The sequence below is a fragment of the Medicago sativa genome, chromosome 3 (assembly GCF_051527215.1).
Source record: "Medicago sativa cultivar Bolivia chromosome 3, Bolivia_mono, whole genome shotgun sequence".
Lineage (NCBI taxonomy): Eukaryota > Viridiplantae > Streptophyta > Magnoliopsida > Fabales > Fabaceae > Medicago > Medicago sativa.
In genome coordinates, this window is record NC_140751.1 from 58,645,396 (window position 1) to 58,664,810 (window position 19,415).

General features: G+C 33.1%; 2 protein-coding genes, 1 long non-coding RNA gene and 1 pseudogene across 5 annotated transcripts; 2 read left to right on the plus strand and 2 right to left on the minus strand.

Annotated features, from left to right (window-relative positions):
- Positions 1 to 8,272: 8,272 nt before the first annotated feature.
- Positions 8,273 to 9,476, minus strand: LOC146938608 (F-box/kelch-repeat protein At3g23880-like; annotated as a pseudogene).
- Positions 9,477 to 10,069: 593 nt separating this feature from the next.
- Positions 10,070 to 11,095, minus strand: LOC146938609 (uncharacterized). Its single transcript, XR_015031360.1, has 2 exons — positions 10,954 to 11,095; positions 10,070 to 10,439 (listed from the first exon to the last, which is right to left on the minus strand). It is a non-coding gene; the product is annotated as an uncharacterized LOC146938609 (long non-coding RNA).
- A 1,860-nt stretch (positions 11,096 to 12,955) lies between these two features.
- Positions 12,956 to 18,323, plus strand: LOC146938610 (uncharacterized). 3 transcript variants are annotated; one of them, XM_085752530.1, is made up of 5 exons: positions 15,667 to 15,829; positions 15,934 to 16,051; positions 16,146 to 16,427; positions 16,512 to 16,616; positions 17,705 to 18,323. In XM_085752530.1, the coding sequence occupies exons 2-5, from the start codon at positions 16,031 to 16,033 to the stop codon at positions 18,158 to 18,160; spliced, it is 864 nt and encodes a 287-aa protein (XP_085608656.1). In that variant the 5' UTR covers positions 15,667 to 15,829; positions 15,934 to 16,030; the 3' UTR covers positions 18,161 to 18,323. The 3 variants fall into 3 exon arrangements, with proteins under 3 accessions (XP_085608657.1, XP_085608656.1, XP_085608658.1); XM_085752532.1 differs by having other exon boundaries at positions 16,146 to 16,269; positions 16,570 to 16,616; XM_085752531.1 differs by lacking the exons at positions 15,667 to 15,829; positions 15,934 to 16,051 and adding an exon at positions 12,956 to 13,222.
- On the plus strand, positions 14,794 to 16,025 carry LOC146938611 (uncharacterized). Its single transcript, XM_085749660.1, has 2 exons — positions 14,794 to 15,829; positions 15,934 to 16,025. The coding sequence occupies exons 1-2, from the start codon at positions 14,794 to 14,796 to the stop codon at positions 16,023 to 16,025; spliced, it is 1,128 nt and encodes a 375-aa protein (XP_085605786.1).
- Positions 18,324 to 19,415: the final 1,092 nt, after the last annotated feature.

Here is a 19,415-nt window from a genome sequence, read left to right on the forward strand (position 1 = left end):
AATTCACTTTACCACCATTTTGACCGTTTTCGAAATTTCTAAAATCAACCATGGAAGTCGTAGATATGCTCGTTAGATTTCCTAGGAACTATTACATGCTTCGATTCGATAAGGCTAGGCCACTTTATGCCCTTTTTAGTGAAGGAAAAAGGGTCAAAAACGAGTAAAATCCGTAAATTAACAAGGAAATTCACTTTACCTCCATTTTGGCCGTTTTTGAAATTTCTAAAATCAACCATGTAAGTCGTAGATATGCTCGTTATATTTCCTAGGAACTATTACATGCTTCGATTCGATAAGGCTAGGCCACTTTATGCCCTTTTTAGTGAAAGAAAAAGGGTCAAAAACGAGTAAAATCCGTAAATTAACAAGGAAATTCACTTTACCACCATTTTGGCCGTTTTTGAAATTTCTAAAATCAACCATGGAAGTCGTAGATATGCTCGTTAGATTTCCTAGGAACTATTACATGCTTCGATTCGATAAGGCTAGGCCACTTTATGCCCTTTTTAGGAAAGGAAAAAGGGTCAAAAACGAGTAAAATCCGTAAATTAACAAGGAAATTCACTTTACCACCATTTTGGCCGTTTTTGAAATTTCTAAAATCAACCATGGAAGTCGTAGATATGCTCGTTAGATTTCCTAGGAACTATTACATGCTTCGATTCGATAAGTCTAGGCCACTTTATGCCCTTTTTAGTGAAAGAAAAATGATCAAAATCGAGTAAAATCCGTAAATTAACAAGGAAATTCACTTTACCACCATTTTGGCCGTTTTTTAAATTTCTAAAATCAACCATGGAAGTCGTAGATATGCTCGTTAGATTTCGTAGAAACTATTACATGCTTTGATTCGATAAGGCTAGGCCACTTTATGCCCTTTTTAGTGAAAGAAAAAGGGTCAAAAACGAGTAAAATCCGTAAATTAACAAGGAAATTCACTTTACCACCATTTTGGCCGTTTTTGAAATTTCTAAAATCAACCATGGAAGTCGTAGATATGCTCGTTAGATTTCCTAGGAACTATTACATGCTTTGATTCGATAAGGCTAGGCCACTTTATGCCCTTTTTAGTGAAAGAAAAAGGGTCAAAAACGAGTAAAATCCGTAAATTAATAAGGAAATTCACTTTACCACCATTTTGACCGTTTTTGAAATTTCTAAAATCAACCATGGAAGTCGTAGATATGCGCGTTAGATTTCCTAGGAACTATTACATGCTTCGATTCGATAAGGCTAGGCCACTTTATGCCCTTTTTAGTGAAGGAAAAAGGGTCAAAAACGAGTAAAATCCGTAAATTAACAAGGATATTCACTTTACCACCATTTTGGCCGTTTTTTAAATTTCTAAAATCAACCATGGAATTCGTAGATATGCTCGTTAGATTTCCTAGGAACTATTACATGCTTCGATTCGATAAGGCTAGGCCACTTTATGCCCTTTTTAGTGAAAGAAAAGGGTCAAAAACGCGTAAAATCCGTAAATTAACAAGGAAATTCACTTTACCACCATTTTGGCCGTTTTTGAAAATTCTAAATTCAACCATGGAAGTCGTAGATATGCTCGTTAGATTTCCTAGGAACTATTACATGCTTCGATTCGATAAGGCTAGGCCACTTTATGCCCTTTTTAGTGAAGGAAAAAGGGTCAAAAACGAGTAAAATCCGTAAATTAACAAGGAAATTCACTTTACCACCATTTTGGCCGTTTTTTAAATTTCTAAAATCAACCATGGAATTCGTAGATATGCTCGTTAGATTTCCTAGGAACTATTACATGCTTCGATTCGATAAGGCTAGGCCACTTTATGCCCTTTTTAGTGAAAGAAAAGGGTCAAAAACGCGTAAAATCCGTAAATTAACAAGGAAATTCACTTTACCACCATTTTGGCCGTTTTTGAAAATTCTAAATTCAACCATGGAAGTCGTAGATATGCTCGTTAGATTTCCTAGGAACTATTACATGCTTCGATTCGATAAGGCTAGGCCACTTTATGCCCTTTTTATTGAAAGAAAAAGGGACCAAAACGAGTAAAATCCGTAAATTAACAAGGAAATTCACTTTACCACCATTTTGGCCGTTTTTGAAATTTCTAAAATCAACCATGGAAGTCGTAGATATGCTCGTTAGATTTCCTAGGAACTATTACATGCTTCGATTCGATAAGTCTAGACCACTTTATGCCCTTTTTAGTGAAAGAAAAAGGATCAAAATCGAGTAAAATCCGTAAATTAATAAGGAAATTCACTTTACCACCATTTTGGCCGTTTTTGAAATTTCTAAAATCAACCATGGAAGTCGTAGATATGCTCGTTAGATTTCCTAGGAACTATTACATGCTTCGATTCGATAAAGCTGGGCCACTTTATGCCCTTTTTAGTGAAAGAAAAAGGGTCAAAAACGAGTAAAATCCGTAAATTAACAAGGAAATTCACTTTACCACCATTTTGGCCGTTTTTTAAATTTCTAAAATCAACCATGGAATTCGTAGATATGCTCGTTAGATTTCCTAGGAACTATTACATGTTTCGATTCAATAAGGCTAGGCCACTTTATGCCCTTTTTAGTGAAAGAAAAAGGGTCAAAAACGCGTAAAATCCGTAAATTAACAAGGAAATTCACTTTACCACCATTTTGGCCGTTTCTGAAATTTCTAAAATCAACCATGGAAGTCGTAGATATGCGCGTTTGATTTCCTAGGAACTATTACATGCTTCGATTCGATAAGGCTAGGCCACTTTATGACCTTTTTAGTGAAAGAGAAAGGGTTAAAAACGAGTAAAATTCTTAAATTTACAAGGAAATTAACTTAACCCCCATTTTGGCCGTTTTTGAAAATTCTAAAATCGACTGTGGATGTCGTAGATATGCTTGTTATATTTCCTAGGAACTATTACATTCTTCGATTCGATTAGACTAGGCCACTTTATGCCTTTTTTAGTGAAAGAAAAAGGGTCAAAAACGAGTAAAATCCGTAAATTAACAAGGAAATTAACTTAACCCCCATTTTAGCCGTTTTTTAAAATTCTAATATAAATCATGGAAGTCGTATATATGCTTGCCAGAATTCCTAGAAACTATTACATGGTTCGATTCGATAATACTAGGCCACGTTATGCCCTTTTTAGTGAAAGAAAAAGGATCAAAATCGAGTAAAACCCGTAAATTAACAAGAAAATTCACTTTACCACCATTTTGGCCGTTTTTGAAATTTCTAAAATCAACCATGGAAGTCGTAGATATGCTCGTTAGATTTCCTAGGAACTATTACATGCTTCGTTTCGATAAGTCTAGACCACTTTATGCCCTTTTTAGTGAAAGAAAAAGGATCAAAATCGAGTAAAATCCTTAAATTAATAAGGAAATTCACTTTACCACCATTTTGGCCGTTTTTGAAATTTCTAAAATCAACCATGGAAGTCCTAGATATGCTCGTTAGATTTCCTATGAACTATTACATGCTTCGATTCGATAAAGCTGGGCCACTTTATGCCCTTTTTAGTGAAAGAAAAAGGGTCAAAAACCAGTAAAATCCGTAAATTAACAAGGAAATTCACTTTACCACCATTTTGACCGTTTTTGAAATTTCTAAAATCAACCATGGAAGTCGTAGATATGCTCGTTAGATTTCCTAGGAACTATTACATGCTTCGATTCGATAAGTCTAGACCACTTTATGCCCTTTTTAGTGAAAGAAAAAGGATCAAAATCGAGTAAAATCCGTAAATTAAGAAGGAAATTTACTTTACCACCATTTTGGCCGTTTTTGAAATTTCTAAAATCAACCATGGAAGTCCTAGATATGCTCGTTAGATTTCCTATGAACTATTACATGCTTCGATTCGATAAAGCTGGGCCACTTTATGCCCTTTTTAGTGAAAGAAAAAGGGTCAAAAACCAGTAAAATCCGTAAATTAACAAGGAAATTCACTTTACCACCATTTTGGCCGTTTTTGAAATTTCTAAAATCAACCATGGAAGTCGTAGATATGCTCGTTAGATTTCCTAGGAACTATTACATGCTTTGATTCGATAAGGCTAGGCCACTTTATGCCCTTTTTAGTGAAAGAAAAAGGGTCAAAAACGAGTAAAATCCGTAAATTAACAAGGAAATTCACTTTACCACCATTTTGACCGTTTTTGAAATTTCTAAAATCAACCATGGAAGTCGTAGATATGCGCGTTAGATTTCCTAGGAACTATTACATGCTTCGATTCGATAAGGCTAGGCCACTTTATGACCTTTTTAGTGAAAGAAAAAAGGTTAAAAACGAGTAAAATTCGTACATTTACAAGGAAATTAACTTCAAATCTCTTCAAATGGCAAGACATTATTACTCCAGTTCGCATTAGTGTTCCCCAACTTATAACATTCACAATTGCATGTACCTTCTTAGAGACGGAGTGTTAGTGATCATACAAACTACTAAAATTCAAAGTTCCAAACAAATAATAATAATAAATAAATAAATAAACAAAAAATGTTAGAGAGATCACATGTTTGAGAGATTAATACATGATCGAACTAACAAATATCATTTTATTTTCACTTCGTTTTTTACTTTTAAAATATACACACTGTTATTATTTTGAGCAGTTTTTTTCTTGGCAGTACGAGCAAATCTTTTTTGTCATGAAAACAATATAATATTTCTTATAATTGATATAGACAAATAATAAATCTAGACATTTTGTTTAAAAAAAATAAAAAAAAATCCAGAGATGGTTTCCTAAAAGCATGAAATCGATATTTAAAACTCACATCCTCATCATGACAATATAATAAAAAACATAAAACATAAGATAGCAAATATAACACTTGACCCAAAACAAATTCAAATGTAAAAGATAACAAAGAACTTATCCAAAACCGTTCCAAACTGATTTGTATGAAATTTTTTTGTATGAAATTATATAATAAAAAAGAAATATAAGATATAAAATATAGAAAAAACTCATTTAGGAAAAACAATTTGACATACATATATTTTTTTTTTGTTGACATACATATACTATTTTTTTTTTTAGGGAACATACATATACTCATTAACAATAACGTTTTGTCGAAAATTAAAAAAATCTATAACCTCCCTTTTAATAAAAACAAATCTACAACATCCAATTTAACACATTGGTTTGACAATTTTCCACCAATACCCTGAGAAACAATATTTCCATATTGAAAATCCAAAGTTCCAAAACTTTGAACATTTGCTCCCGTCAAAGCATGAGATATCTAATCTCCCATCACTAGAAACCAATCCTTCTTGCCAAGCATGGTTAACCAAACTGACATTTTTAGGAAGTTGCAACCTTGCAAATATGATCATGCTTCCATATAGGTACATTCCCGAAATATTATAAACTGGAAGACTAATGTTACCCTCTTGTAACATAGTTGAGTAACTTGTTATTGATGAAGTATAGACTTTGAAACTTCCGTCAAACTTCCATCAAAAATATTGATAATGGAAAAACGTAACAAACTTGTAGATGGCACTTAAATAAATAACTAAAAAGATAAATAAAAAACGCATCACCATATTTTATCAAAAATAAAATAAATTAAGGAAAACGTATTCAACGATTTCTTAAAATAAAAAAAAAAGAGTATTCATAGATAGTGCATTAAAGATACTCAAATAGTAGTATTGTAGTTGAACATAGTGTTATCAAATATGAAATTACTCAACAATATTTGTCTTATACAAAAGAAATCTACTTTCTACCACAACCTACTTAATGGAAGGAAAAAAACACAGACTTCCATGAAGGCAACTATGAAGGCAACTAAACAAGTTAAAATCAATCAGCTTCCACATATCCCTTATATAGAATTCTATCAGATTAACATGGAAATTAAGCTTTTGTTCTTTGCCTTAGCGACGAGGAAAACACCTAAGAGTTCGGGACAAGAATTGTCAGCGTCGTTTTCAATGAAGTTTATTCGGGGTCCCTCTGTAATTGCAAAGGCTGGTAAGCTAAATTATAATCCTTGACAGATAGTATAGATGTAACAAATTTATGGTTGGAAAATCATCTCAGACTTTTTATTTCAAGTATTGGTACATATTAGGAACTTTTTCTGTGCTCTGTAGGAGGGGATTCTAAGTAATTATTCTAAACCGTTACATAAAATCTCACATTATACATGCACATTATAAATTTCATTTTCTTTGATGAAAATGTCAACGAGTTGTCTAGTGCCTGATCTTTTATACGCAAATGTTCACCGTTGAGTTATTGGTTATGATAGTTTATGGGATCGAACTCTAGGCTTCCTTAAAACTCTTTCAACGTCCCCAATCACACTAACCAAGCTAGGAAAACAAGACTAGAGAAAGTTGCTTTTCCACCAATCCTTTGCTCTCAATAATCTAGAGTTGCTTGTTGACTGAAAAATGTTCCTCTATTAGTGAGTGATAAGGGGCGTCGTTTTGGTAATCTTCCTCACTGACATTGGTCATTCCGAGTTCAGGACCCAAGCAAAAATGAATAAACGTTTTTCAAGGCCAAAAACCAACGCAGATATTCTAATTCCACCAGTAGAACATACCTTAATTTAGAGGAGTGTTTTTCTCTACGACGATGTGCTGATATAATCTATACCATTAACTATTTAAGGAAGACACCAAAGGTTACCTTCATATTAATTGAAAGTTCTAATGTTCTTAATGCATGTTGCCGTGATTATCGTCGCAAAAGGAAAGAGAAGAACATAGGAAGTAGGCAAATTATATTGCAATGGATTAAATTTCATTAAGCAAAAAAGAATGGTCAGTGAACTGATAGAATAGAAATAAAATCAACGCAGCTATTCCAACTGAAACTACAAAAACATATTACAAGACATAGGAAAAGATGTAATTTGAAGCAATGCTAAGATATAGATACACACATAAATAGATGTATATATCAATGAAACAACATTCAGAATCATTATTTTCTCTCATTTTGCATGCTTGTATAATGTAATGTACGCAGAGAAAGCCAATTAGTATCAAATTGGCTAATGTATAATGTATTAATGTACACAGAAACAGCATTCATCTATTTATGCTTGATTCATAAATAGATGTATATATCAATAATGCTTCTATCATTATTTTCTCTCATTCTACCATTATTAACTCCATGAAATGAAGTTTAGTCATGTTCATTGAATGATCACAGCCATTGAATGAGAGACTGTTTTTACCTTGAACTGTATCTATATATCATATCACATTTGATTTTTTTCATTGTCATGTTCGTTAAAAGATTCTTCATTTATTAAAAAAAATAAATAAATTACATCAAACATGTCCAACAAAGTAATAAGTGGATATGCTTGCATGATATGAACATAAAGTTCAATGGAAGCAAGCAAGCAATTGCACCACCAATGCCAAAATAGATTGCAATTTATTCTTTTTTGTTTCTTTCAATCTATTCAAATAATGAAGTTTATCACCATTACGAGATATCTAAATGTTACATTTCATTAGTTGATCTGACCCTCTCAATTGAAAGTGGTAGTTGATTAGGCCTTCCTTTTAAGGGCTGGAATGAAGGATAGGCTTCTCAATATTAGTAGAAACTCAATTCAAACAATTGTCAATTTATTGTTAACCACCAGGAAACAAAACAAAATGAAGATCATACAAAACATAAGTGAATAAGATGAAATGGAAAGGAAACAAAAAAGGATCATAGACAGATTACTTCTGCTTTGTGTGAGATAAAAACCTAACTTGCTCACATTAACACCAAGTGGTTCTTTTGAGACTCGATTTGTAATTTTTTATGAACTAATTGTGAACACCTTTATATCTATCAAAGTTTTCCTAACCATTCACTAAGAACCACAAGCATGATACACTTTGACTTTTCAAGCTCAGAATGAGTGGGACAAGAGATTAATGCATTATGAAATTTGTACAACAATTAGAAGACACTTCAAAAACATTAATGCATGAACAGAGATTCAACGAATCTAACATTGCAATTTCTCAAGCTACATATTCAATAGTAATTAACAATGATAAATAAAGTCAATAGTAATTAGAACAAGTATAAAATACATAACTTAAATGGAAATTAACATATAAGTTGCAATTGAATTTAAATATCAAGCCAGGTAGCACCACATTGACTTCCTCATATCAGAAACAAGGTGATATCAAACTCTCAACACAAACTTCGAAGGTAATCGGACTTTTGATGTCGTGCGTCAAGGTTTTCTTAAGAGTACCATTTTTGAAATCATAAACGGCCAAATTTATTCTCGGCCCTAACGGCGTATAGTCTATTAGCACTTGGTCATCCTCATAAATCCATATAGTGGCTTGGCATATGGAGAATAGAAAGAACCATTCATATCGGGAACACGAAACAATTTAGTCCAAGACTCTTCATTTCCATATTCCTTCATCAACCAAATATTAGATAACTCCAAACTGTGCGCAACGAGACACAAACAATCCCTCAAAACACCCAACATCACATAACGCACATTTTCCCCTCCACAATTAGGGGGAAATATTCTTCTATACAACTCAATAACCAAATCAATAGAAACAACACTATGATTATCATTATCTTCATATGCAATCCAATTAAGCGCACCACCCATGAATATGAGCGATTTACAATCAAAACAACGTGGAGGAGGTAAATCCCCATGAATCATTCTCCAATAATCAGTACCCAAAGTATAAACCATTCCTTGGGTTTTGGACACCTCGTTAACACAATCATAGGAAAAAACAACAACCACCTTGTAAACATCAGTTACATGATCATAGCCAAATCCATATTTAACAAGAAAGCATTCTCGTTGAAATTTAAAAGAGGGCAATATTTTGAATTTTGAAATGCAAGGATTAAACAAAAGGACATTGCTTTGTTTAACAATATTAAAGTCTCTAATTGCCAAACAAAGGATTCCATTGCAAGAGCCAATAATTTTATTGTATAGTGGGTCAAAAGGAAAGTGTAGTTGGGTGCTTTTAACTGTTACAGAGTTGAAAATGGAGCGACGTGGGTGAAGAATGGAGTGAAGCAGGTAAGAGATTAGCATTAACTTATCATAATTATCAAAATAGGTTAAGATGAGGTTGCGTCGGTTGGTTTGATAAGCGAAGGTGTTTCATAACGAAATTGGGATCAGAAATTAGGGTATTGAAGGACTTACTGAAGCATCAAAGTTGTAGGAGGAGCTTGACAGGAAGCCTACATAGAATCTCTGACACCAGTTCGAATGGGAGATCGGGAAGTGGGTTGAGAGATGAATAGAGAACGTAAGACTGATTTTAAGGTTCCAATCAATTTGGTGTTGGTGGTTATTTTATCCATCGATGAATGATAACTAGAACGGTGTCGTTTAGGTGGCTATCTGAGGCCATTTACGATTTGACGATGGTTGAGCTGAATGATGGAAGAAGATAGTTAAATGGATTGGCTACTAACATGTTATAAATGAAGATTTTAAAAGATTTTTCTTACAATTTCATCATCGAATCATATATCAAGTCATTTGAAATCCATCACATCACTAAATTTTTACAAGAAATTCACTACAAGAAAGCACTGAAATTCCGAGGCACAAAACTCCTTGGAAATCGTCCATATCACCTCGGAATGCCAATTTTTTCCGAGGAACTCACGTCCTTGGGGTTTTACTCATCAACAAACTCAACTAACTAACTAACCAACTAATAATAACTATTAACTGCTCTAACTTTTCATAATTCTATAATCCTAACATGTTTCCATACTCATCATACACATCCACTTTCATTTTCATACAATTGTCTATAACTCAACTAACTAACTAACTATAACAAACTCAACTAACCAACTGACCAACTAATAATAACTATTAACTGCTCTAATTTTTCTTAATTCTATAATCCTAACATGTTTCCATACTCATCATACACATCCACTTTCATTTTCATACAACTGTCTATAACAAACTCATTGAAAAATAGTTGGTTGCAATAATTGATTGAACTTGTTTCTTGCTGTATTATGTAAATAGATCTTTTTATAATGTAGATTGAGACAAATCTGTACAAAGCATGGTTTCTGTTAACGTTGGAATTTATTCCCTGTAGATAAGTTGGATAGGATAAATCTGTCCCTAAAGAATGCTGGCTGCTGTTAATTTTTGAATTTATTCCTTGTAGATTTGATTATTTATAATTAAATTTATACAATCAATCATATCCACAGGTCCACATTAAACAAAACGACATATACTAATTATTTTTGCTAATCCAGAACAATACTTTAATTTCCCACGACATCCAACCTGCTTTCTGCCCCAACCTCTTTACTAATTATTTATTTTTGCTACTTCTCCTCTTGCTTTGCTAAGTTCCCGATCATCCATGACCAGGAGTATAATTGTGGCCGTGTGCTAAATCATCAGTAACATAAAGGAATCTTCCATCTAAATTAAAAACAAAAGGAAAAAAAAAAAAACTTCAAAAAAACGTCAATGGAGTGGAATGAATTAGTAATAGTAATGCATAAATTTTGAAAGAAAATAAAAATAATGAAATAAACGATTCAAGAACTGATTGAACAATGTTGGGCTCATAAGTTATACTAAATTATCTTTGTAAACTCATCTATATATATATATATATATATATATATATATATATATATATATATATATATATATATATATATATATATATATATAGACACACACACACACACGCACACCTTGAAAGGGAGAAAAATCAGAGACTAATTAATATATGTAATATGTGGATGATGTAATAAGAAGAGGGAGACAGAATGAAAATGAAGTATATTAAAAAATGTGAAGTTGGAAATTAAAGGTGTGCAAATATAGATACTTTTATTTCTTTACTTATTTATTTATTGTAACATTAGAAAAATTAGCACAATTTTAAGATTTTAACCATTAGTTGTAAGGATGCAAGGTCACTTACGTGCTTTACGATTCCAGAAGTGCCTTGCTGTTGCCAATTTTATTGAAAAGAGAAGCATAAATAGCAAAGATAGATTCAAGATAACCTTTTTAAAATAAGCCATCTTTAACCAAAATTTGTAGAAGCTAGAGAATATATTCGTGAAGTGTGTGTGGAATGGATGGAAATATATATAGACCTAGCTAGAGAGAGAAAGAGAGAGAGAGAATCGCCCTCTAGAAATATCTTATGAAGACCTCATAATAGTTCACCTTATGCTAAATCCAATATTATTGTCCTCGTGAGCTTAGCTCAGTCGATAGGGACAATGCATAATATATAATTTAAAGGAAATCAATATTATTGATTTTAAAGACCATGCATTGTTAATATAAAACTTTATTACGTTCTCAGCTAAGTGGGTGGGGCTTGATTTTGTTAATTTAAAGGATGTAGTTCAAATTCCACCTGAGACATAATCATTCGTGTCACTGTTATTAAAACAATTTCTCCTTCCTCCATTTTTTTTTATAAAAAAAAAAAAAACAACTTAGAAATAAAAATTAAAACAGAATAGTATAAATTTGTGCAAGGTCAAAGTTATCATACTACATAATTCTCTATTTCTCACGTTGGATGATACTCTTAACTTCTTAGTAGGCAATTGTCAAAGAAAATTTCCTTCCGCAATACATCAAAGTAATTGTCAATGACTTTTGAAAGTATAGAAATTTAAAAGAATGATTTTTGAAGTAATGACTTTTGAAGTTGGACATATCACATAGCAAATTGATCATTAATATTGATGGTTGACAATATTTTGCTTGAGGATCAATTCCATTTGTATAAGCTATAGCTAGAAGAAAAATTGCCGCCGCTCCCCTTGTGAGGGATTTTGCCATCCTTTGGTGCGAAATCTTCTCCCCCAAACATTTTTGCTTTCTCTGCAGAGATAACTGTTTCCACTTCCTTTTTTTTTTTTTTCCTCGGATCATGTTGTGGTATTGTGATTGCTTTCTTTTCCAATTGGCATCATAATCTCAATTCAAGAGCTAAAGGTGTTATTTCTTTTTTCTTCTCCAATTGCACTTATGACTCACGATTCCATCAATTTGCTATTATATATATTTTAATTCATAGAGACAAAGGTGTGGTATCTTCTTTTGCCTTTACGCGGTTTTGCATTTTCTTGTTTCTCCCTTCCACGTGCTATCTTATACTCCCTCCATCCCAAATTGTATGACGTTTTAAGCATTTCACACAAATTAAGAAATGCAATTAATATTGTGTGGAAAAGAGATATTATGAGTTGTTTTACAAAATTGTCCTTAATAAATAATATGGGAAAGATAAATGAAACAATTAATGTTGCATTGGTATTGTAAAGAGACATATAATTTGGGACAAATCTTTTTCCCTAAAGCGAAATACAATTTGGGACGGAGATAAGTCAATATATATCTTAAAATAAACTTGGTGAATTAGTGTGGTACTTATTATAAGTCGGATGCGTTATTTCTCAGTGAGACTCTAGTCTACTATAATAAAACAAACGATTTCCGTTATATACAAGAAAACAGTCAAATTAAGACGGAACGTCGTGACGGAATTTTATTTCCGTCCCAAATTAATTAAAGCGGGACGGAATTTGCGACGCTTTTGTGTTATAAATATTTTGTTTTAATTTATATATATTTTTGGGACGGATTAATATTTCTGTCGCGAATTTGGGACGGAACTAATATTTTTGTCGCGAATTTGGGACGGAATTTTTATTTCCGTCACAATTTGGTCTATTTTAATCAAAAAACTTTGTGGGAATTGTTGGAGGGAATATTTTTTTGATGAATAGTGTGGGCGGGAAACTTGGCGCCACTTTATTATAATTAATTTTTATCATTTTTAATTTTTTATTATTATTTATTATTTTCCCTAAAAAAAAATATAAAGATAAGTTAAAATATATGACTGAATCGGAAATCCAATCCATCCATATACACACACAACACAATCCATCTATAACAAAAAAAAAAAACAAAAACAAAATCACAATCCCTAATAACAAATCGCTCTCTCTCAAAGCTCTCAGTACCTTTCCATCGCTCACTCAAAGCTCTCAAAGCTCGTTCAAATCACGATGAAGATAACCCGTAACCCTCCATAAATTCCATCTCTCACTCGTTCAATCGCTCACTCTCGTTCAATCTCGCTCTCGTTCAATCGCTCACTCGTTCAATCGCTCTCAGCTTCTCAGTCTCGTAATCAGCTTCACAGTTCTTTGCAATTTCAGGTTTGGAATTTCCTTTCTTTCTCAGCTTCGTTCCTCAATATAGGTGATATTCTCTTTTATTTTTGTTAACTTATTTCTCTTGAATGAATTTTTTGATTTTGATGAAATGGGTTTGTTGAAATTTTGATTTTTGGTAAAAGAGTTTGTGTTTTTGTTTCTGGTAATAAGATCCTTTAATTTGATAGAAAATGCAGAATATCTATTAACTTAAACTCAGCTTGTCTGTTTGTGTGTTTAACTTAATTTAAAAGAGTTTGTATGTTTGTTGAAATGGGTCTTCTGCAATTTTTTTCCTGCTGCTGGTGGTGTGTAGGCCCGTGTCTGTTTTGTGCTACCATCAGCTGGTGTGCTGCACAGGCCACTTCCTTTGGGGGTGTTTTTAGTACTTTGGCCACAGGGTTTGTTTTTGGGGTCTGGTTTTTGGCTTTCTGTCATTTTAAGAGGCGTGATGCAGGGTATGCCTGCGGTTTCAGCAGGTATAGCTCAGCCTCATTCCTTGTTTTGGTAGTTTTTGAGGTGTGTGGGGTTTGGGAGTTCCGTGGCTCCTTAAATGTATCTTTTTTCTTTCCGCGAGTGTTTGCATCTTGCATCTTTTCATCAAGAATAATATTTGCCATTTCAAAAAAAAAACTTATACTCGATATGGATTTGAATGTTTGAGGGAAGAAAGAGGTTTTTTGTTTGTTGAATATGACTATTATATTTACCACAAAAAAAATATGACTGTTAAGATTAAGATAATGAACAAAAGAAAAAATGTTGAATGCTTTTATGGTAGCTAAAAAGTGGTACTTTACACATACAACCTAGCAATCAACATATTGACTAAATCACATTTTGTAATTGTGGTTTCATTAACTTAGTGGGATAGTGTTCTAAGACTAGTTTAGATTTGCTTCTAACTTCTACCAGCTTCTCAATTAAAACGTGTTTACTAATTGAAAAAAGTTCTTGTGAGTTTATAGATCTTCATAGATAAATTAGACGAGAGTTTCTGAAAAAAATTAAAATACACCTCTTCAATTTTTGCTGCAGTCATATGTAGTTGATTTTCATACATTGGCACTGTCTTTATAATCTGCAAATTGATAAGTTGGTTCTCATGTTTAAAGTACATTTATTTCTTCCTCTAGTGAAGTGTTTTCTTCCTCTTCTTCGAAGAAACATTAACCTGCTGCATAGTTTCAAAGGGATATATTTTTGTGGTTGTTTCTCGTTCTATCATTCGTTTTCGTTATCTGCAAAAATAAACTTGCATGTGAATAGATTAAGTGAGGGGTCTGTTTTAATAAATTAATAGTGTAGGAGGTTTATATTTGGTGGTCTGGTTTGGTTTTTCTGTAGGCATGTGTTGTTAACTTTCTTATGCATACATATTTTTAGTTCATGTACTTGCAGGGAGGTTGCGGTTTTTAAGTTTATGTCCACTCTAGTTTGGTGTTGACTTTTGTGTGCTTCTGCCAGATTTTTTTTATGATACATCCATTTTATTTTCTCATACAATGTTTTATATTGAAAGCTTTATTATTAATTAATTATCTTAAGTAGTGTAAGTGTTTGGTGTTTAGGCAATGGATGTGTCTGCACATAGAGAATGGATGTATAATAGGGTTCTACCTGATGGAGTGGGACTGAAAAATACCTTTTATGAGGGTGTGGAAATTTTTATTTTGCATGCTTGTCAATTAGATCAATTTAAGAATGAAGGAACAATTCGATGTCCATGCTTGATCTGTGATTGTCTAAACAGCGAAATTCCAGATGAAGTGAGAGATCACTTATATAAGAAAGGGTTTAGGACAAATTATTTTTATTGGACATCACATGGGGAAGAAATACCGGTTCCTTTAACACAACCTGCACCATCTGTTTTTGGGCAAAATGGCTGTAGAAAAAACTTAACATCATATGAGCAGATGGTAATGGATGTGGCAGGTCCAAGTTTTTCCCCCAGTGATGAACAAAGTATGGAGGAGACACCCAATGAAGAGACTCAAGCTTTCTATAATCTTTTGGCTGCATCACAATCACCTTTGTTTGAGGGGTGCAGTAGTCACTCAGAGTTGTCTGCTTCACTAGAATTGCTTACAATTAAAGCTGAGCATAATTTAAGTCAAGAAGCTTATAATAAAATTGTAAACTTTTGTAAACGAACCTGGCCCCCTGATAATTGTATGCCACCAAATTATTATAGAACAAAGAAGATGGTTGAAAGACTAGGTTTGAATTATGAAAAAATTGATTGTTGTGTGAATGGATGCATGCTGTTTTACAATCATGATATCAATGAGAAAGTCTGTAGATTTTGTAAAGAAGAGCGATATACGTTGAAGAAAAGTGGGCGTAAAAAGGTAAAGGAGGTGTCAAGGAAACGAATGTGGTATTTGCCTATTGCGCCAAGGTTGCAAAGATTGTATGCTTCACCAGCAACAGCTAGTAATATGAGATGGCATGCTGAAAATGTTCAAGAGGAAGGTGTCTTAATTCATCCATCTGATGCGGAGGCGTGGAAACATTTTGATCGAACATATACGAGCTTTGCTGAAGAAACACGAAATGTAAGACTCGGTTTGTGTTCTGATGGATTTAGCCCATTTAATATTTCAGGTAAGCCTCTTTGTGTTTATCTCTTGCTGGTCCAATTTTTTGATAATCCTCTGACTTGCTTGGCTTAATAAATTTTGCTGATTAAAAAATAAATATTATTTCAGGTAAGCCTTATTCAATGTGGCCCGTAATTGTTGTCTACTTGCAACCTTTGATGGCCCTTACAACAATTGGAAATGTTGCAATGATAAAATAAAAGAAATGTGGTTTAATGAGTGGGCGGTAATGCATCTTGGTTATTTGCTATCTTTTCATAGTGTTGTAACTTTGAACTATTTTGAATTGAATTTTCTATTCCCATTTTCAATAATTGCAGAAAAACTACAAATGGATTGGTGAACAAGAGGCAACTATTAGGGCCACATGGGAATCAAAAGCTAAGGATCTACTAAGAAAGATAATGGCGAGAGTACGTGAAAAAGTGTCAGAAAAACCCAAATGGATTACTGAAGTTGTGTGGGCACAACTGCTTGCAATGTGGGGAGATGATCATTACATTACAAATAGATGTGTGGCAGCTAGTAATCGTGATTCAGATGTCGGAGGTTCATTGCACACCCAAGGATCTAAGAATCAACTAAAGCATGAACTTGAATTGGTAATTTCTATTTTAATTATGATAATATCTTAACTTGTTTTCTTTTAATATACTTACAATCTGTATGTCTCTAAACAAGTGCAGAACAAAAGGTTAGGAAGAATTCCACACAAGGGAGAACTGTTTAAAAAATGTCACACCAGGAAGGGGTCACAAACCTTTGTTGATAAGAGATCAACTGATGCATATGTGAGTATCAAGCTATTGGCTTCTTTAATTTTACTTGGTTTGTGTAAGTAGGAAAAAAGTCGAGACTAGTACTTTATCTTTTGGGTCTGTTTTGGACTGCTGAAATGCACACCATTCTCATACTCAAAATCTCACATCTCCGAATATAGCAACTGGTGTGAAGGTTGAAATTAAGCAAGTTGCTAGTAGTATTAAATTATTAACAAACATTATACAAATTAAAGTCACAAACTCTGATCTATTATAGACATGCATATAATATCAACAATTGGTATAATCAAAATAGTTGTCTGAGATGCATACAAACTCTACTTTGGAGTCATATTTCATTGTCTGAGATGCATACAAACTCTGAACTAGTATAGACATGCATACAAACTCGACTTTGGAGTCATATTTCATTGTCTGAGATGCTTGTTTTGTCTTTTATCCTTGACTTTTGGATGGATTTATTTCTCCTTGCAATTTTATTCTTCTCTGTCCATTTTTCCCCAATTAATTTGAGAGGTATATCTTTCAAGTCCAAGAAAATATTGTCTACTAGGGTGTTTTTGGTCCCTTTGATTTCTTTGATATTCATTTAGTGATATATAGTGAAAATTATGTGCTTTTCTTTATTTTTTTTTCAATGAAAAACTGTCTGATCAGTGCTCTTGTTTGATATTCATTTAGTGACATATAGTGAAAATGGTTTGAAAAAATTCACAATGCCTACAGTCTGTTTATTTTTTCTCTATGCAGTTGTGATTCTGTTTTGAGCATCAACTTTATGCTTGTTTGACAGATATATTATCGGCAACTGTGGCCTTTTATCTACTTTAGTTTTTGGCTTGCATATATGTTTGGTGCTTTTTTGTTATTGCAATACTGGTGGTTTGGATAAATTGTATGAATCTAGTTATGTATGAGGTTGATGTAGTTGTTTTTTAGTAATCGAGTGACTTGTTATAGGACTCATGTATTGCCTTTATAATTTGGTTTGTTGGGATGTTCTGTTTAGGTACAATGCATTGTTCCCTCCTTAATTTGCCTTCTTAAACTGTGTTGCTTGTTAGCCTATCTTATTTATTCAGTTATTTATTTTTTAGAAAAACTTTGTAAATCTCTGTTCACAAGCTGAGTCTCAACCTCATCCTTCTGAGGCTGGTAATGATGAGAGTGGTACTCAACCCAAGCCTATTGATTATGATACACTAATGATTGAAGCTGTTGGAGGAAGAAATGCAAAGGGTAGAGTATATGGGCTTGGTTTGGATGGCAACATGCGCACCCGTGGCTCAACGTCTAAATCCAATAAATATTCAAATTATACTGATATTGCACGTGGTATGAGTGGAGAGGTTGAGGCGCGTTTAAGGCAAAAAATTGCAGAGCAACAACAAACAATCGATTCCATTAAGGCTCGTCAAAACAAAATGATTGCCGCATTTGCTAAACATGCAAATATAGATTTGGATTTAATGGATTTAGATGAAGATGATCACTCTGTTGATAATGCTACTCGTGGAAGCAATGCAAATGTTGGTGCTGATGTGGAAGAATAATATTGATGATTTATGAATGTAGGAAACAGTTTGATATTTTGTAGGCACTTTCTAGTTATTAAAACTTTAACCATTTTGGGTGTTGAGGAAATAGTTTGATATTTGTTGTTATTTTTGGATGGTTACGTGCTAAGTTAATGATGAAACAATTTATGTTTACTAATGATTTGTAGTATCAAATTTGGAACTTGATGATAGACACAAGTTAATGTGCGTCATATAAATATATATTAAATTTTTGGGCGAATTTTAAAAATTGCATAAAATTTATTTGTGACAGAATATTTTATATAATTCTGTCCCAAAAGATATATTAAAAAATAAATTAGATTTACATTAATTTCATTTTGTCCCAAACTCCGTCACAACATTGGGACGGAATAAAAGTATTTTGTCGCAACCTTGGGACGGAAACAAAGATGTGTTAAAAAAAAATAATTTCATTCCGTCCCACATTCCGTCCCAAATATGTGACGGACGAAAAAATTCCGTCCCCAACTGATTGCGACAGCACTATTTGCGACGAAAGAAAATTGTCACAATTTCCGTCCCAGATTTCAATTGGGACGGATATTTACACTATTGTGCGACAGAATATTCCGTCCCAGATCAGTGTTTTTCTTGTAGTATGCTTGGTTTTGATAATTGTTTTGTTGTGAGTAGTATTGGTCCGAGTGGTGGCTTAGCATTATTCTAGCGAAATTCTTTTAATTCCACTGTGTTGAATTATTCTGCTAACCATGTAAATGTTGAGGTCAATGATCCCAGCCAAGGGCCATGGCAATTTACAGGTTTTTATGATTTCCTCGAAGGAGGCAGAAGACGTGATTCTTGGGATTTTTTAACGAGTCTATATAAGGACCCATCCTCTCTACAAAACGTACACATCCTCATTCTAAAATACATCAAAGCTCCTTAAGTTCTCATTAACCTGGACGTTGAAGTGTCTTTCTAGATAAAATACTCCACTCTAGTGAAGGACAACCAGATACCATCGTGCAACACATGTTTGATCAATTCATAATGGTGGTTTTGAAATTAACTTACACCAATCCTTTTTTTAAAAGGGATTGAACATTTTAATACCCATATTTCAAAGAAAAATTCCTTACGTGTCCAACATAGTCACATTCCTATTTTTGTTGTTGTTAATATAATAGTCATAGTGCTCTCTAAAGTAGACAAACTAATATTTAAGTGTATGGGGAGTGGACCACTAGCATCAATCATTTATAGGATATATTAATATAATATA